This window comes from Magallana gigas, chromosome 5 (assembly GCF_963853765.1).
Source record: "Magallana gigas chromosome 5, xbMagGiga1.1, whole genome shotgun sequence".
Classification (NCBI taxonomy): domain Eukaryota; kingdom Metazoa; phylum Mollusca; class Bivalvia; order Ostreida; family Ostreidae; genus Magallana; species Magallana gigas.
This window is the reverse complement of record NC_088857.1, coordinates 22,139,276-22,154,049: the sequence shown is the minus strand read 5'-3', so window position 1 is coordinate 22,154,049 and position 14,774 is coordinate 22,139,276. Positions and strand designations below refer to the sequence as shown.

The following is a 14,774-nucleotide window of genomic DNA, read 5'->3' as shown; positions in this document are numbered from 1 at the left end:
GTCAGAAGACTTGAGAGCAATTAAAGGCAGTTTATATGTAATCGATAAAAAAAAATCCTTGAAATGCGAATTACTAGTATTTGAATTATATGCTTAAGGTTTTCTAAAGTATGACTGCATAAACATTTTGTAAGTTAATAGTTTGATGTCAGACACATCGCATTAATGGGGAGCTATACAATGACTTCATCCTTCTGGGTTTTAATAATTACTTTTATATACCAATAAATTTAGGAATTCGTTTATTTTTTTTTACTTTGAAAAGTTGTTTCAATGTGGAAATTTATATCCGGTCCATATCTTGATCATGACAGACACAATCCAACGTAAGCATGCAAGGCAGCTAAGTCTAACACCCTTCACCTCAATCACAAAGTGAGATAACATCGAGGAATATTTTTACATTAACAATCTATCTGGGCGTTGTGAACAAAGTCATATTGATATTCAACATAAATACTAATACCATCTTATTACTTTTGATCAATAATCTCCTACATGTACAAATGTATATCAAGTTTACCTTCGCATGTCATTTATACTAGTATACTATTCGCTGAACTGGTGTTTGGGCGTAAACTGCGCCAAATTGTCATTTGAATTATTAAAAATAGTAACAAAGTCACCAATGACACACCTGTTAATGGCCAGATTTCCCTCCTCATGGACTTCCGGTCCGTTGGCTCGTCTGCTATGGTCCTTCCGGGGCAGGAGCGGGGAGTGAGGGTTATTGGACACACTTGAATGGTTACTAGAACACGACCGGTCCCTGCGCCGCGTGGAGAAGCGACTCACGAAAGAGGCGTTCGTTTTGAATGGCCGATCCCTGCAATAGTTGTCAATTTCAAGTGAATTCAATTCAATATTCAAGTCTCGAGACAGTGATTGGTAAGTTGAAAAGAAAAACTGCAGCGCAATTAAAATAATTTCATGGTGAGACAAAGTACAATGGTGGTCATTAGAAATAATGAGAACAGAAAGCAAGATATTTTCAAATTCTATTTCTATTTTTAACCTCATTAAAATCGTGTTGATAACTGACACGCATCGATAATTGGAATAGACCGTCTGATAATGACATATCCAGTTATATTTGATTTTGTTTCAATTACAACACAGTCTCTCTTTTCGGTGAACATTCATAATAATTTGGAACAAGTTCTATTAATATTTTTTTCAATACATATACAAAAAACCAAGTAGTTATAAACTAACAATACATCATTTCTTTAATGATTATGTAATCAAAACGGTAAGAAAGGCTAATCCTTAAACACTTACGTCCTTTAGTCAGTAATTAATAAAATCAACATGCGACGTTAAGCTAAACGAAATTAATAAAGTAAAGTTTCCACAAAACCAATGTTAATCAGAGCTAAAACAGGAACAATTGACAGTAGAATTAGACATTAACAGTTAACATTACAGCATAACAAGGCCAAAACAAATAATAAGTAATATAGGACCTTAACGAATGATAAGTAATACAGGACCTCAACGAATGATAAGTAACAGAGGACCTCAACGAATGATACGTTATACAGGACCTCAACGAATGTTAAGTAATACAGGACCTCGACGAATGATACGCTATACAGGACCTCAACGAATGTTAAGTAATACAGGACCTCGACGAATGATAAGTAATACAGGACCTCAACGAATGATACGTTATACAGGACCTCAACGAATGTTAAGTAATACAGGACATCGACGAATGATAAGTAATAGAGGACCTCAACGAATGATACGTTATACAGGACCTCAACGAATGTTAAGTAATACAGGACCTCGACGAATGATACGTTATACAGGACCTCAACGAATGTTAAGTAATACAGGACCTCGACGAATGATAAGTAATACAGGACCGATATAAACTAAGGTAAATTAAATGATGAAACAGGACCAACGTAATTTAAAAAATAAAGTGAAAAGTTTAACAAGGATTGAAAAATGTAAAGTTCGTTAACGGTCAAACATATAAAAATCAATGTATAAGAAAGCAATTTTTGGCATATAAAACACCTTTAAAAAATGGAAAACAGTTAAAAGTAAATAAACATACGACGTAGGACTTGGACAAGGGATCATGTGGGGTTTCCACGTGGCCACGGACATGGAGTTGGCGTCGGCGGCGTAACAGCGCCACAGACACTGGATAAGCTGAGCGGCTGGCACGCGGCGCCGGATAAGGTGTTTCTGGCGCTGTTGTTGTTGAACCTTCAGCGCAAAACCGGAACCCAATATTCCCTAAAATTTCATGAAAAAAAAATCAACTTAACAGAAACCTAAAATTTATTGAAATTATACAATGAAGCATTTTTTTAAATTTGATAATATTAATAAACGTTTGAATTTTTACATAATTTTAAAACTTGGCTTACTGCGGGAAGGGCAAAGAATGAAATTCCTAAAATGGCAGAAAATGCCGCAATGAGTTTTCCCGCCCAGGTGGTCGGAACTACGTCACCATATCCCACTGTACACAGTGTGATCTGCAACATCAATCATTTAGACTGTTCTCATCAAGTCAGATATAAAACAGAAATGATAATTCATATTTTTTGTTATTAAATTCAGTAGTGCAAGACTTTTGATTAAGAGCACATTGAAAAGCTTATTGTATTGAGATTGACAGTCACAGGACACCAAAGCCACAAATCAACCACTTACAACCCCCCACCATAGGGCGTCGGCGTAACTCTTGAACTTCGGCCTGGTAGCGTCCTTTTCGGCGAGATAGACCAGGAATGAAAAGAGGAGGAGGCCAAGAAGTCCAATGTACAACGTTGTAAGTAACTCCTGGAGATAGAGAGAGAGGTTTTGTCAATGAAGTCATTTTTACTTGCATACACGTTATCATGTTACAGGGTATAACCTTAATATAAAATAATTGTGTGTATATCACGTCTAAAATGTACTCATGTAGATGTCATGTCATGGTATAAAGTGTGCAAATCAATTCTATTTCTAACATTCTACACTTATAAAATTGCTGCTTTTTTTTTTTTTTTGGTTTGACCGACTTCCTGATTTTAGGAATTTAAATGATAAACGGAGAAGCATCATGTCATAAAGTTCTCTAAATAATGATAAAGTATTGTTAACCACACAAGTACCTGTCTATGGGCCCACACCACCGACCCAAGGAGTTTCCAGGATCCACCACGTCTATCCATTCGGACCATCCGTAGAATTTGGAAGAATCGAAGACCCCTGAGAGTGGAGGCGGCAAACACGGGATTTCCCGCCCCGAGTACGAGCACAAAGACACTGGAAACTATCACAACCATATCTAGAAAAAAAAAATACATCATTATCTTTAAATAAATGAGCTAACATATATAATTAATTGTCAATACAAAACACACATGGTTTTACATATTGAGGACATTTAGTTATACGTACACTCTCAAATTAATTAAGATGTACATTTAAGTGAAGGTACGTCTGTATTGTTGCTTGCCAGCTTGCTTTTCTGGCATTTACTGTCATTTTTGTTTTTAAAAATCGTTTAAAATATCATACAGGGATTAGCATTTCACAGACTATAGTACACTTAGCTAATGTAACGACAAGGTGCGATCGTGGCGCATTCAACATGTTATGAGCGAAAAATATAATCCGTTCACATCATTTCATTGGTCTTTTTTTATTTATCATTAGGGAAAGGTGACGCAATACGTGTATTTCTCTCACGACTCCACGGTTTCGTGTCGAAGCTAACGTCATTATTTTGCGTAAGCTGCAATTTTGTACGTCCGTAGAACAAGATCTTTGTTGTTGTATTTCTATTTTCTTTGCGCTGAAAACGCTGACATTCTACAAAGATTTTCTTTGAAACAGAATACTACTATCTCGTTTGGAATGAGAAAAATTATTTTTTTTGGTTAGATTTTCTACTCGCGCGAAATTTACAAGATGGATTGCTTTTTTGAAGACTGACACAGTCATGTATCTTAAAGAACGATAATTTTCATACTCAGTTATCACAACTTTTTGTCACTTGTACGATTTGATGGGCACATAGTTACACTGTAACACACGTTGCAAACAAATCACAGAATCTTTATACATATTTTTTTTATTAACCAATTCTTGTGATTTTCGACTCTACGAACTTGGTATAGAAAAATGTAGACACAAAAGAAACAAATCAGAAAAAAACTTAGAAAGAAATCACGCGTAAGTGTTTTTACTGCCCACCAAAATTGGCATGATTCCACGGTATCCGTGTGAATCCCGAGTCTACGATTGCATGTCCCAACAATTTCGACACAGTTTATAATGCACTTTATTTGAATAATGATGAATTAAAGAAAACTGTCAAATAAACACGAAACAACGTCTTCATCAATAAGTAATTAACAGAGAGACCCCACGAAAGTTGATTAAATTCTCATATGTCTTCTTTAAAGTGGCATGAATTGATTCAAGTGAATCCAATATCAGAACTGAATCTGGAACATGACAAGATTGACTTACCAACAATGCATAGGGGGCGCCTCATGAATCTTAACCTTCCGCTCCACGCCTGGTACCTGGACCGACACCCCGCCGCCCAGATCCGCACCCCGAATTCCGCAATCAGCCACACCAACATAATGGGTTCCTGGTTTGAGAAAAAATTTACTGGTTGTAAATGATTTATGTAAACGAGAATCTATGTTTGTGGAGGATGACTCCACAAACATAGATTCTCGTTTACAAAAAATTATACCAAAAATTATGATGATCATAAACTTTATTATTTTATGCTAAAGAGGCATGGTCACGATTTGAAAAAAAAAATTCTATTTTTCTGTTTTTATTATTTACAATCCTTTAGAAATGCATGATCAAATGTTTGAGAGTCAGTCATTAAGATAAAAAGCAAGATACAGAGCTCACAATTCTTTGTTTTGTAAACAAGGCTCGCGTCCTTTTTTTTTTATACATAAGGTCAATATAAAAGTAAAAAATCTTATTCATTTTAAGCATAAATAAACAGTTCCTAGCGTTTAACACATGCATTTTCACTTTCAAAATAAATGTAAACAAAAGCTTTGTTTACATAGTAAAGAATTGTAAGCTCTGTAACTCGTTTATATCTCAACAAATGACACTTAAATTTTTGTTGCATATTAAAAATGCCTTACTTAAGCATTGCAAACATTAAAATCAGAAAAATAATATTTGACCAAAATCGTGACCATGCCCCTTTAAGGATCATAGCAAATTTCTTTTTGTTTGATCAATTTGTTTTGCCTAAAAGCAAATGAGGATTCGGTAACACAGAAATTGGGTTAAAAAAGGAGGATCATACTTACAATATACAAGACGATCTGAGTGATGAATTCTTCGTTGAGTTCCTCGATGGTAGCTAAGACACTTAGGATCAGACATGACAGAATGGCGAGAAACCTAGAATTCAAATAAAAATACTACATTAATTTATATAATTGTTGCATACCTTGTTGTTTAGGAAAGTATACCGCTATTGTCAATTTCATTCGACAAAATAAAAAACCCAACAAAATATGTCATTCAGATTTCATAATGCACGTCTTCAAAATAATAAACTTTTCACATTTACACCAAATTGACGCAAGCGACAAAATAGAAACCAAAGTTTAAAAAATATATCTAATATACTTTGGTTAAAAAAGAGATTAATTATTGTAATGTAACATCTTATATATATGTTACTAGCATGTGGTGTCAGCAAATTAGCTAAAAACACATACACATACTTGCCATATATACGCGAATAAGATATAGAAATATCAAATACTCAACATAAAATACTATTAGTTATTGTCTATCAAAGAGTATGCAATTTTTTTAATACCTACATGTATATATATTTACCGTCTATAAAAACAAATGAAAATCTATAGTCCCCCGAGATAGCAACCATTTCCCATTAGTAGCCTTGAGAAATTATTAATGGCAATAGTGGTAATAAGCATACTCTATCTAAATTCTGATGAATACACAGAAAATGTAAACGGCGGTGTTGAAACAATCTTCTTTGTTTTAGATGAACCAAAATAACAACACGATGAAAAGCGATACTAAACTTACTACGTCGTTTTATTACACAAGTTTCAGAGGATGCACTTATCTCAGTTGCACTATATAGGCTACAAATAAATCTAAATTATTAGATGGTGGCGAATTGGTAAACTAAGAAATCGCGGAAAATATATCTCACCATATGCTACAGACTACTTTTACACATACCCAAAATAATCCCACAATAACTGAGTAACAAAAAAATCATTGTCTCATGTAATTGTCTGCTTCTATTTGTTTCTTGAAATAATTTGAAACATGACCTTTTGGTCAAAAAACCAAAAAACAACCAATACGATATAGCAGGCATATGACTTTTACGTTTATATTGATAACAACTCCACAGAAACTTACAGCTACTGACAAAAATATGACAATTCGTAAAAAAAGATAGAACCATTTTAATAAGACCTTGGACTTTCGGTTGGACGTAGCTATCTATTTCTTGAGTCAAAACAAGTTAGTTTTGACGCGGTTTCAAGCGAAATATACACCAATTGCGCCGTCTTAGCTCAAAAGTCAGACAAATCTTGTTGAATTCAAAGAGCCATGGCTGACTGGCCAGCAATGAAATAGACAGGCCTTCGTCACATTGCTGTTTGACACAACTACCAAAAGTCCAAGCTCTTGTTAAAATGGTTCTAAAAACAGGTTAGCAACAGAAAGCTAAACGACGTCATGTTAAACCTAAGTATCTGAATAACATAAAGTAAAAAAATTCACAATTCAGTGTTGAGACCTTTCTTTCTTAGTAATTCACTACACTATATTTATTTACCTCCATGTTAAATTACTCGCTAACTACTAATTATTGTTAAAAATGTTTTTTTTTCTTTTTCGTGCTATTTTCCCCAAGATTTTTTTCCTTCTGGTTTTTTGGGTCTTTTTTTGTTCTTTGGTTAACTATTCTACATCCATACCGAACAAACTAGCAAACTTAATCTCAAATTTACTAGAATTTGTTTTTACTGATTAGAAATAGCTAGGGTTATTTGTAGCACATCACATTTTAATTGCCCGCAAAGAAGTTTCACAACCCGATATTGCATTTCAGTTGCATCAAAGACGAATGAAAACAAAAGTTACTGGGGCAATTTCTATACTAGCAAAAAAAAAAAACAAAAACAAAAAGAAAAACCAAAAAAAAAAAAACCAAACAAAAACAAGAACAAAATCAAATAAAATTGAATAAAATTTTAATTTTGTTCAGAAGAAACCAAAATAAATTTTGATTATATAGAGTGAAATACAAATTATTATAAAAAGGTCGAAGAGGTCATGATGGTAATCCCACGTGTTACGTCTAATGAAGAACTATTTCACTCTTTTCATGAGAAAGACACATAATTGTTTAATTGTTACGTATACTTGATTAATATTTGATTGGATCTGGCCCCAGAAGTACACATTCGCACACGACACGTTTAATGGTTTAGGAAGATACTGATCATCACTGCGCTGAGAACAGGTGGAATTACGGTCGATTTCATCCCGATTTTGCTATTTTCTGCCTGACATTTCAATATAAACACTAAAGCTGTGCATTATCATCCAAAACAAAGCTACTCTTGTACAAGGGACGTTTTTGGTAGTAACAATATTTATGAGATAGTTGTTCTTATTTATCAATTTATCTTTTGTCTTTACAACTTGGTTGCAAATTCATGACTGGTTGACTTGTCGCACGGTTTCAGATAAGTTAAATCGAAATTCACATCAAAATACGACGTCTTTAGGCAAAAAACAAATGCCAGATCATCGTGCAATGAGCCCATCTTAGAGTCTTCTCTCTGTAAATGCTAACAACCGATATCAAAGGTTAATCTCCGTCTATGTATCACAATGGCTACATCCGAAGCCGATGGGACAGACATTTTTGCCACTAATGGAACTTCAATCTCCTTCATTTTCTCGATGGCGCTTGTGCAAGAAGTTGTAATTAGTGGAGAGAAAGCTGTTCTTCTAAAAACGTTCACTAACTATTCTAATCATTACAGAATAGATGTGACCGATATTCTATATTTTATTCAAAATGACATTCATATTTCATCAGCGCTTACTTGAACAAGCATGTTGGCGAACCGTGTTGCATATTGCTGCATTGAAAAAAATCAATAAGGAATAATTAAGGTCTTCCGTTTCTTTTTCCTTATTAGTTCCGTTTCCAACGGAAGACCCTCTTGTTAAATATTTTACTGATTATTTTTAGGGTCTTCCGTCTTCAGATTTTCAGGGATGATGCCTCGTACAACCGTGATAGTTTTTCAAAATTTACTTCTGGTCGTAAGTTATTGTCGTTAAACGATTTTAAGGTTAATTTTGTCTGCGACGATTCTAAAAAAAATAAACCGAGTAAAGATAGATAAAGACAAGTAATTTTGTCCAGGTCGCTTTTCAAAAGTGCTCCAATTAGAGACTTGAAAGTTTCTGTGTTTATACATTTATCTTTTTTATTGAGACATAAAGCTTGAATGTACCTTTCGTCATTTCCGGTCCAAACTGGAAGTATTTTAAAATTTTCGAAATTTCAAATGTTTTGAATAAGAGTTTATGCAGTTTGTAGTGTTCTTTTTATGCTGAATACGAAACTGAAATCACTTTTTAAAATCAAACATTGCACAGCAAAGATATTAGGGTTCAAAAATTGATATTTCCAGAAACTTTGACTCTGCGTTCTTGGTTTAGAAAATAGTCTTTGTTCAATGTTAAGCTAACTCGTACCAAAAATAATTCGAAAATGGATACGTCGTACTTAAACACATTCGGATTTTTAGTTAAGTCGTTCTTGAAATCATTAAGGTTTTTGTTAGTTCGTACTTAAATTCATTCGGATTTTGTTAAGTCATAGCACGAAGCATTCGATTTTCTGTTTTTATTAATCTTGTTACTGCTTTAAGATCTCTGGTTCTTTTTATATTTGTCTGGCTCAAAAAGCACTAAAGCTCGCCTGGACATGAAAATTGAGATTTAATTTTTTTTAGATTTTTCTTGGTTTTCTGTGTTTATCTCTTTTCTTGAAAATATTTTGTTAAGACATGTAATGCAAATGAAGTTTATATTTACAAGGACTTTTGTTTGTATCAGAAAAAAGGCTGGCTCCTCAAACTAGGGGCCGAAATGGATCTAACGTCTTTCATTCATAGCACTTTACTGAGGAACATATTTTATAGAAGCAAAAATATTTATCTTACAGTAATATACCCAAACAATATAATGATTTTGTCATGTGTTGACTAATTAGGGATTTTAAGGGGCCAGAAGTAAAAAAAAAGGCAAATATTTTGAAAATCAACATAGTTAAGGAGATGCTTAGAATAATGTTCTAAACAATATTCTACCATCAAAATTTTGTTTAACCAAAGTTTGTTATAGAGGCAAAAAATGTTCATCCTGCAGTTGTTTAACCAAACATAATAAAAAAAATTCTCATGCGTTACTTAATTAGGGGTTTAAGGGGCCAGAAATCCAAAATTTCTATAACATATCTCTAAAAAGGACAAATATTTTGGAAAGCAATATAGAGAAGAAGTTGATTAGAATTATGTTCTTAACAACAATCAGCAATTAAAATTTCAATAAACTGCCCGATAGGAGATAAGGGGTTAGCACCTAAAACATTCTTTCCAATATATCTCAAGAACGGTAACAAATTTCTAAACACTTGTTGAACAAGATGTGTTTAGAATCATAAGACCCTTAATTGGAAAGGGGCTTGCGCCTTTAATCAGGGGTCAATAGGGGTCTTAAACTTTTCATATCCAGCTCTTACTATCGATACTAAATTATCTGTGACCCTGTGACTGTGCCCCCGTTCTAGATCATGTTTGGTTGTCGAATATTAAAGTTAATCTTTTATTTCACACTCTGAACTCGAACGGAAGACCTCCTCGTTGCTCGCAACGAGATCGTGTCTATTCTTATGTTTCATCATTCAATCCGAAAACCACTTCAACATTTTTTTAATAAAAGGAATTGGCAAATGTGAGCTTAATCGCTTATAATAACCTTTATGGTTATGCTTGGAAATCATACGATTCTCAAATATCTCACTTAATAAAAATGTGTGGATCTAAATCTCTAAAAATCCTAGAATAGTCAGCAGAAATCAATTTACATTTGGCAAACTTTCTTTTAAAATTGAGAGAAAGAGAGAGAGAGAGAGAGCTAGAGAGAGAGAGAGAGAGAGAGAGAGAGAGAGAGTTCTACAAGTGTCTTTAAATTCCGTGATGAGGAAATAAGGATTCTCCCTTATACTTGTTAAGCTAGAAAGATATTGACCTAAGATCAAAGCAATGGTCATATGACTGAGTATTGAAAGTTAGACGGGCTCATTATTAATTGAGTGGTAGTTTTTAACCAGACCTCTTTGTATACGCAGTTTTCAGCATGTGACAATCGTCTGAACATTTTTTTTGGTCCAAAAACAATATTGGATAAAAATGCACGAGATAATCAAACAGAATACTAAAGCAATACACTTAAACTTACTGCTTTGAACTAATGACATTTAATAATTTATAAATGCCAATGTGAAAATCAAAGATAAATATATTCCAGGAAGAAAGAGGAGAATTATACCTTAGAAATGCCACCATCGCTCCATTCTTCGTATATTTAGTCGAAACTTGCATAACAAAAATCAATAATTACAGCCTATGTTCTTGATTGTTGAATAATATATTTAAATTGATTAAGTGTATGATTTGTGCAGGATAGTAGTTGCTAATGACTTTTATTCTGATCTATTAATTCCACAATTCTTTCCTCTTTAAAAAAATATCAAAGGAATCAATGAAATTCGTATTCTTACAATCATACCTACATAGCAAACTTATACCACAATCCTTTACTTATCCCAAAACAGATCTATACTATGGAATAATTTTTATTCGTGGGGCTCAATGTTCGTGGGTAGCCAAAATGTTTCTGGTTCGTGGGGACGTAATTTCGTCGGTAGCAAGTTCTATTTTGTGAATAAATTTATGTCAGAAAATACTTGTATATATAAGTTCGTAGGGAAGTAAATTCGTGTGCAAGGGTTACCCACGAACGAAAGCCACAAATACTGGTCCCCTCACGAACAATTATGATTCCACAGTATTTCAGATCTTAAGGAGTCTCTGTAGTCAACACATTAACCATCAGATCTACCTAACATTCTTTAACCAAAGAAAAAATTCCGTTAATTTAACTTTTAAATTTGGTTATTTTCCTATATTTTGACATAGAGATCTTCTTCTAAAGGAGATCAATACAGTCTAAAATGGACTCGACCATTGAGCCCTCTTAATTAGTCAGACTTTTAAAACGTTGATCTGAGAATTTTTTTTCCTTTCCTGTCTATATACCAAGTAATGTACATATACCTGCGCTTCGTGTGCACAATACATCGGGAGACAATTTTTTTAGAGGACCAGTATTTAACTTACTATTTCTGATATACTTTTAATTTACTTGAAAATATGGAATTTAAAATGAAATTTTAAAAATATATGTTTTAAATTACTTAAACTTTTCGAATTTTCATATAAATAACAGTAATTTGCCTTCTGTTTCCAAATTTCACATGTTTAATTATTTCTAGTTATCTAAGAAAAAAACTACAACCACGCTGCCAAAATATTCCTGTTCTGCCAAAATAACTTTACGTAATCAGAGCGAGGTCGTCCAGCCCAGAATGACAACACAATCGTTGAAATACACATAAGATATACAACAAGCACGAATTGAGAGCTGTTTTCCCCCTTGTATTGAAAATAGTTTATTCATTATCGTTTTCTGTTCATTCGAACAACAAGCACCATACTCTACTGTGATCAATAAGCTCTAACACCCGCAACACTTGATAGAACCCAACATGCCAAGAGATTGATATCAAGACATTGCAAATCAGCTTATTACTATTTCCCCCCATCACCACTTTACATTATTATTGTTTTAACTTGTCTTAAATAAAATATCGATTTCACGAGGAGAAAGGGGGTAATCTTTCATTATTCATCAATGTGATAATGATACATAGGCTATACTCTAATCATTGGTGTAATATAATGGACAGACACTATGCCTTTCTTCTACAGAAGATCTAGCATCTTCTGCTCATCAATATTGAAAGAGGGATGTGAAAGTTTCCAAAGCATTTCTAAATATTCGCCATCGACGGGTTGTCCAAAAGCTATTATTACATATATTACATGTATCTTGTTGTTAGGCCTTGAAAACATTTAACAGGATATTTTTCTACATTTCCAATTATTAATCGTATTACTATACAGCATTACGTGAACCATCTATCTGTCCTTTTAAATTGAGTACTCTTAACAACGATCGAGGTACATTGCAATTCCCTTTATGTTGCAAGAACAGCGTCATCTTCGACTTTCTATTTAGTATCAGACCCAGAAGAGACAAAATGAAACATTTAAGCCATAGAACCTGGAGACCACAAACGGAACTCTTCTTTTATTCTAAGAGCTTGAAAATCAACAAAGGCACTTTGTTGCATGTTAAGTTCCCACAAAATTGGTCCCATGTGATTTAGTCATTCTCTCATTCCGTCACGATTTAATCTATTAGTTTTACACGTTCATTTGAGTTTGAAGAAGTATAATGCTTTTCAGCAAGGTTCGCTTGCAATAGATTTCCCAAGGTTTCAATCACTGCATACAAAAACCAAAACAAACGATATAACCGTTTCACAAGATGAATACGGGCTAATGCATTTCGACTGTTTGTCTATTCTTTGAAAAGCCTGCACGAGATTGGAGGGCAAAATGTACCTCTAAAAATGATTCAACAACAAATTTAATGATATTAATTTACGTCTTTAGAGTAAATGAAATAAAGACAACCAATTGTGCTTTAAGAACCCGCGTTTCAACGCATTGAGTACTCGTATTCTACATTATGGCCTAACCGAACGATCAATATTTTCAATCAGCAGATAAAAATTTTTAAAATTACATCGGTAAAAAAACCTGTAGAATATGCTGGCATTTCCGCTTGTCAATGCATATCATTCCGATGGGACGTTTTGTTTGAGACTACCTGAAAAGTTTGTAAAACAGATAATAGTATCATGGCTAGACAATGGCCACCAAATCCGGCTCATCATACCAAAACAACATACTAACATGTAACTGTTGAATTATTTTCTTGCTATTTTGCGAGTTGTTTTTTTCTTCTAAAGATACTCTACAAAATTGTTATATCAACCTAAACGTGACTTGCAGACTTCTAAAATTTAAAGCTAGAAAGAAAAAAAAAACGCGCTACGACCACTTTCACTCCATTACGGAAAGTACTATCTATAGTTTAGTAACATTCTCAAATTTACAAATGAACAAACTAAAAAATGAGGCTATTCCGAGATGTTGACGTAATTATGACGAAAAAGACACTATTGTGCGTCACAGTACCATTTGTACTGTTGCGTTGTTAAAGTAAGATAATATGTACTGTATTTTGCTTAAAATTGTCTAAATCAAAAATAATCTTGTGCATTTTGTCAGTTTAATTGTGGAAATAACCCCAGCATTTTTCCTACCTCTCGAATGACACAAATGCCACTTCTCTGAATGCCAGGCCAGAAAATTGATAGATTAAATTCTTGTTTGGGAAGAGAAATTCTGACGGAAAATAGCTGAAAAAGCAAAATTAGATTCCGCTTTCTTCTCCGCAAGATTTGTTATATGAAAGATATATGTCGTATGGTTTTACGTAGCAGCGAATAGCGCATACACATATTAGAAACAAAGAGTTCCATTAAGAAATGAAAATACTTTATTCGTTTCATGGAGACAATGATTTTGTGTTGTGGAAGGTTTATCTACAGCAAAAAGATCTTTAAATAAGTGTTTCTGATAATGACGAAGTTCTTTAACTACCTTGTAAAATCTTAAATATTAGTTGCAATAACCATCTCGAAAATAAACAGTACTTTTTCTTTTTTTTCTTTTCCTGGCGAACATTACATTGTATTTATACGAGCTTTCAACCAAAAAGTCAGACTTTCATGATACGAGAGATACTACAACTCCCGCAAGTATCAAAGTATGAAACATTTAGGGTGGTTTTTTTCTGGAAAATAAAGTGCTATGCCTTAATCTTTTGAAAATAGCCACAGTTTACGTCACTTTCCTACTTTGTGAATGACATATTCCTCTTGATTGTAAAGGTCTCCGTGGAGGGATGAGCGAGCAGCTACTTTGGTCAGATACAAATAAAATGTTACATTTAGCTATAATATTTCAGAAAATTAAACGGCAGAGTTCAGATTCCGTTTGACTTCAATATCTATAAATACAATCTCGAAAAAACATTTTTAAAACACTGATAGTTTACAATTACTAGTACATGCAAGCCTTCAACGATATTTAAATGAACTCAAATAATATAACAATAATACCCCAAGACTTGTTGTCAGTACATCAAAAACATGTTAGATAGTTATGGTTATGACTTTCTACACAATGTAGCAGCAGTTGGGCAAGATAAAACAGCAACCTACATGGAGGCCTCTTGTTATCAGGACGTTATCTTGTGTACGTTTGCCGTTCTTCTTGGTTTCATGGTAATTGTTCATACAAGAAGTGATGTGGGTCAGGTTAATGGGACACCATCATTTTCTTTCAAAGTTTAAGATCGCGGGGGGAGGGGGTGGAGGGTTTTTGGTTATTATATATGCTCTCTGTTTTTCATCCACGTGATTATTG

The 14,774-nt window shown here is 33.7% G+C and overlaps 1 protein-coding gene across 5 annotated transcripts in view; it reads right to left on the bottom strand.

Moving 5' to 3' along the window:
- The window catches only part of LOC105319366 (potassium voltage-gated channel subfamily KQT member 1), a 48,611-nt gene that overhangs the window by 4,614 nt on the left and 29,223 nt on the right, over nt 1-14,774 (bottom strand). For all 5 annotated transcript variants that reach the window (XM_066085578.1, XM_034477978.2, XM_034477983.2 and 2 more), the window contains 7 exons: nt 5,313-5,406; nt 4,489-4,615; nt 3,123-3,298; nt 2,677-2,805; nt 2,388-2,498; nt 2,069-2,253; nt 638-826 (listed from right to left, as the gene is read on the bottom strand). In XM_066085578.1, coding sequence (XP_065941650.1) covers nt 638-826; nt 2,069-2,253; nt 2,388-2,498; nt 2,677-2,805; nt 3,123-3,298; nt 4,489-4,615; nt 5,313-5,406 — 1,011 coding nt within the window. The remainder of the gene's footprint in view (nt 1-637; nt 827-2,068; nt 2,254-2,387; nt 2,499-2,676; nt 2,806-3,122; nt 3,299-4,488; nt 4,616-5,312; nt 5,407-14,774) is intronic.